Genomic DNA, 5,000 nt, shown 5'->3' on the forward strand with positions numbered 1-5,000 from the left:
TAGCCAGTGAACGTTTTTTATAATAATTTTTTAATATGTTTTACCCTGGCTACGGTTCTTCTATTTTTAAATTATATTTAAAGTCAACTTAAAACAACGAACATGATTTCAAGGCTCTGGGGAATAAAAATAAGGATTTGCAAGACTTTATTCCCAGGTTAGCAGGAGGTTCAAGTTGCAGTAAAGGTACGATGGAAATCCAGGGGAAATCAATTTTGGTTCGAGTAAGCACAAGGTTTGAGTTATCAGGAGTCAACTTCAAGTTACTGTAAGCACACTTTACAATTCCCATGCTAGTTACCTGATGCCATTTTCTGTCAAGAGAGAAGGATCCAGCTTGAGGACATTGCCTTCAAAGAAAGATCTGCTAATTTCAGGATCCAAGTCTGGTTCATCTCCCATTAACTACAGAAAAAAAATTAATAATTATACTGAAGATGTCCTCATGACTCGTCCTCAATGTTTTTGTGCATTATAACCTGAGTCTTACTGGGGAATCTTTTGAAATGGTAGCTGGTATCTTCTTTGTCAACATAGGTGTATATTTTCTTACTTAGCCATGAGAACCAAACATTAATAGTAAACAGTTGTGCATGCAGTATCATGCAGTATTCAATTGTAAATGAAGGAGATGGTTAATATTCAGGCGGGTTCATTATGAAAACATGGATTTTTCCATAATGACTCCAGGTCATTAAGAACAAAATTTGAGGGCTTCTTTACAGGAATTGAACCTACAAGCTTCCAGTTACTACAGTGTGGTTCAGGTGCTCTACCAGTGAGCTATAAGAGACCCATGGGAGCCAGACCTTAAATTAAACTAGATTGATGTGACAATTGCACCCCATACTGCTAACACTGCCCAGTTAACGAGTTCATGCAAACTAGTAATCAGAAGGTCGTACATGTACATGTAGGATTTTTTCGTAGTACCCCCGGGTCATCATAAAAAAATACACTGTTTCAGGTTTTCAAATTTTGTCTTGCTATCTCTGAAACCGAGGATTTACCTTTGAAAACCACTTGAAGCAGCATTCTCTGTCTGATGGTAAAACTGCTTTTTCAGCAAGGCACTGCCATATCTGAGGAAGTTTTGCAATTCAATAGTGAGATTGAATATGGAATTAATGAATCCCTTAGTTATAAAAACAAGACATAAAACACGAGAACCACATTTTGACCTGTCTACAGTCATTTTCAAGTTCAAGTAAATATTCCACCTAATGTACAGTTTCTGAAACAATGGAATGAAAGGTAAAGGCTAAATATTTACATAGAAACAATGAGAAATACCAGAATGCAAAAATGAAGTGCAAATAAGAGGTGAAGAGAATGAAAACTATTAGAAGCGTTAAGCACACAGCTTTGCGCAGATGGAATCAATCACTTTTTTAAATTTTGACTCAAGGTCCCGAATAAAAAACATTTCAAAAAATCAAGCAATCAAACTTGTTCGAGCACTTCCTCAAGATCCTAAAGTTCTTTGCGATTTCATGTGGCTTGTTTCCATGCTGTTCCCTTACAAGGTTGCCGTTCCTCCTCCACACTGAAGTAGGTGTTGGCTTGTAAGGCCAACATAATCTGAATCACACAGACCTCACTAAAAGAAAATTACAACGTTTTGCTGATTGACAATTGGAGGTTTCCTTAGCTTTGAGCTCATCGGTCAGGAAATGGCAACCATGTAAGGGAAAAGCATGGAAACAAGCCACATGAAATCACAAAGAAACTTACGATCCTGAGGAAGTGCTCGAACAAGTTTGATTGCTTGATTTTTGAAATGCTTTTTATTCATGACCTTAAGCCAAAATTAACCCATTCACCCCTAAACCCGCCAGACTTAGTATTTTACTCTGTCTAACCCCAGACGATTTTACTTGTCAATGGGGAACCCCTAGGGGTCAATGGGTTAACTAAACTGGCCATACTTAGTATTTTACTTAGACAATTTTACTTGTCAATGGGGAACCCCCAGGAGTCAATGGGTTAAATCCATTCACCCCTAACCCGGCCATACTTAGTATTTTACTCTGTCTAATGCCAGACGATTTTATCATTTTGGGAGTCAGGGTGGCTTAGTGGTTATCTATTGGGCCTCCCACCACTGCGAGCCAGGGTTCAATTCTGGCCTCGGCTAGCATGTGGGCTGAGTTTCAGTCGATCTCAACCTGACTCGAGGGTTTTTCTCCAGGTGCTCCGGTTTTCCTCCCTCATCAAAATCGACTCACAGCTAATTAACATCTAGCTGTGGTGCTGTGCTCCGACATCAAACATGGACTGTATAGCGGCAGCCAGAGGCGCCTTTGTATGCTTTCAGTCTGATGTCGTGAGCCGCGCACTTCGCAATTCAGTCCTCGACTGCAAGTAAGGGAGATTAGCACTAGCAATTTTATTTATTTGTTTAATATTTACTCGTCAATGGGGAACCCCCAGGAGTCAATGGTTAAAACAAACAGACACTTCTAATAGTTTTCTTATTGTTTGTACACTGTATGTAAGTAGTTAGCTTTTTATCTTTCAATCCATTGTTTCAGGAAGTGTAGATATGGGGAGCTTTTATCCATGAACTTGAACTTGAAAATGACAAGAGAATGGTCGAAACATTGTTCTTCCTATTTATCACTCATTTTTATAACTTAGTGTGTTACTAAGAACTTATTAATTCATATAATAAAATAAATCACTTAAAATGTACAATCACGATAATAATGATGTAATCATAATAATAACAATCATCATCATCATCACGCATCATAACACAGTTTCATCTTAGGCTACTTATCATTGACCATAGGTTCAATAACAATGACAGCCTTGCATAAAATAATTGCTGTACTCACAAGTTTTGCTTGCGGTTCACAGAGCCATAACTGTCCATCCTTCAAGAGGAACCTGAGTACAAAAGCCAAAACCATTAAATGACTGAAGCAAAACAGTCTCCACCAATCTACAACAATGTACAAGCCATGCTCACTTCATGTATAACATTTACAGCTTCCTTACACCCTCTCATTTCATTCTTGTCAGTGAGATAGGTGCCTGCTTCATTCCATTCTTTGTGAGGGCTGGTTGTATGTTTGCCAGCATTTGCAATGTGCATCTCAGAGTTACAGCCTCAGACAAAATTGTTGAAATACTTTGCAATACCTTGCCTTCCTATAACGTTGTTGTTGCAAATGGGCTCAGAAACTCACATGCAAACAGCCCTAAACACTAACCCTAAACCATTGTGACAGGAAAGAGAGCTGCAAAGGCTTTAGAACTGTATATTTGTGTACTGTTCCAACTGAAGGAATTTTGTCACAGACTGTAGTTACCATTGGTAGAAGCTCCTGGACCCTTCCACATTACAATGTTTTCTGACACAAAATTTAAGGTTACGCAGCCTTTCCCATTGTTACAATGTACCTGAGAAAATTCAGTCTCTCCTGAACTTGAAATGTGTGGTTGTACCTTCCATCGATTTGGATTTCACTTGCATCTACATCCGGTTTTCCTTGAAAAAGAGTGCTAGATCTGTCAGTTACATAGACCAGTCATTGTGACAAGAACATCCAAAAAAAAAAAAAGGTTAACCCATTGACTCCTAGGAGTGAGACTTCATAACATTTTACTGAGTCTAATGCCAGATGGTTAATATTAATTTTTTTATTCGTGAATGAGGGGTGGTTTACGAGTCAATGAGTTAACAACCTCTACACGTCCCAAATAACTTATTGACTTTGCAAGGCTGCTGCCTAACGGTCGCCCAGTCGCCTGGGGAACCTCACTTGAGAGTGCGGGTGACCAAATTTCTGAACGAGTAGCCCGGACCAGTGCCTAACTCACCCCAAGGTGATTCATCCTCACTTTTAATTAATTAATTCTGGGCTCTTGAAACAATGACTCAGGCTACTAACTTTCAATGTTGGAAGCCCGTGGGGCTCCAGAACATTTTTCTAAGGAAGCAGCCTTGCTTTGAAAAGCTGACTGTCCTCCCATACACATGTACTTAGGTGCAGAGGACAAAAAATACCCTCAAGGGACTTCATAGGGTTCTTAAAATCCAAACCATAGTAGTAGTCACTCATCAGGGACACAAACATGTTTTTGGTGTTTAGATAACAGATAAACATAATAGTGAGGCATGGCCTTCTTAAAACAGGGTACATTAAGGGCTAGACACCATGCAAATTGAAAGGATGTGCGAATTATTTTGCCAAGACTTTGTCCTGCTGTTCTTATCTTTTCTTCTTACTTTCTTATACCAAAGGATGTCCTAAACAAACTCCTAATAAGAGCATACTTAACTTGTCATCTCTTACCTTCAAGAAGGACATGTACTTTGGTCATGTAGCTTGCCAGATTATCAGCTACTATGGTGACTAGGGAATGAGTCTGCTGCAACTGATTTATGACTTCATGTCGATAGTAGACATGTGGGTTACGTTGAGTATGAGAGTAGTTTTGAGGAGCCTGGAAACAAGTCATGTTAAAAACAAAAATCATTTTTCAACTTTGAAATGGGGACATGTCCTGCTTTGTCCCACATGTACATGTACAATGTACATGTCCTACAGAAAATACTTTTTTCCTTAACCCTCTCCCTCCCAACAGTGACACTTACAGACTTCACTCTGTCTAACGCCAGATGATTTTACTCGTCAATGAGGGACTCTCCAGGGGTGAAAGGGTTAATTAACACATTGACTACTAGGGCAAGACTTAAATAGATTTTACCCCGTCTGATGCCAGACATGAATCATCAATCCAATTTTGATCCGGGATTATCCCCGTAAATGGGGGTGGCCGGATTTACCCCACTTTGTCAGCAATCTTTCTAACTCCCACTCTCCATCACGCTCGATTCATGGCATCCTTTTCAAGGTTGCTGCCTAACGGTCACCCGGGGTGCTTATTTGCGAGTGCAGGCGACCAAATTTCTGAACAAGTAGCCAGAACGGGCGCCCTGATTCATCCTCACTTTCTTGTAAATATGATCCCAGCTGGAATTAATTAAT

At 39.6% G+C, this 5,000-nt stretch overlaps 1 protein-coding gene across 2 annotated transcripts in view; it reads right to left on the minus strand.

Moving 5' to 3' along the window:
* The window catches only part of LOC137984089 (ubiquitin carboxyl-terminal hydrolase 9X-like), a 72,619-nt gene that overhangs the window by 42,483 nt on the left and 25,136 nt on the right, over positions 1-5,000 (minus strand). For both annotated transcript variants that reach the window (XM_068831292.1, XM_068831293.1), the window contains exons 19-23: positions 4,305-4,455; positions 3,409-3,496; positions 2,841-2,892; positions 1,011-1,082; positions 302-405 (exon numbers count right to left, since the gene is read on the minus strand). In XM_068831292.1, the coding sequence (XP_068687393.1) occupies positions 302-405; positions 1,011-1,082; positions 2,841-2,892; positions 3,409-3,496; positions 4,305-4,455 (467 nt within the window). The remainder of the gene's footprint in view (positions 1-301; positions 406-1,010; positions 1,083-2,840; positions 2,893-3,408; positions 3,497-4,304; positions 4,456-5,000) is intronic.

Source organism: Montipora foliosa, chromosome 13, assembly GCF_036669935.1.
Source record: "Montipora foliosa isolate CH-2021 chromosome 13, ASM3666993v2, whole genome shotgun sequence".
NCBI lineage: Eukaryota > Metazoa > Cnidaria > Anthozoa > Scleractinia > Acroporidae > Montipora > Montipora foliosa.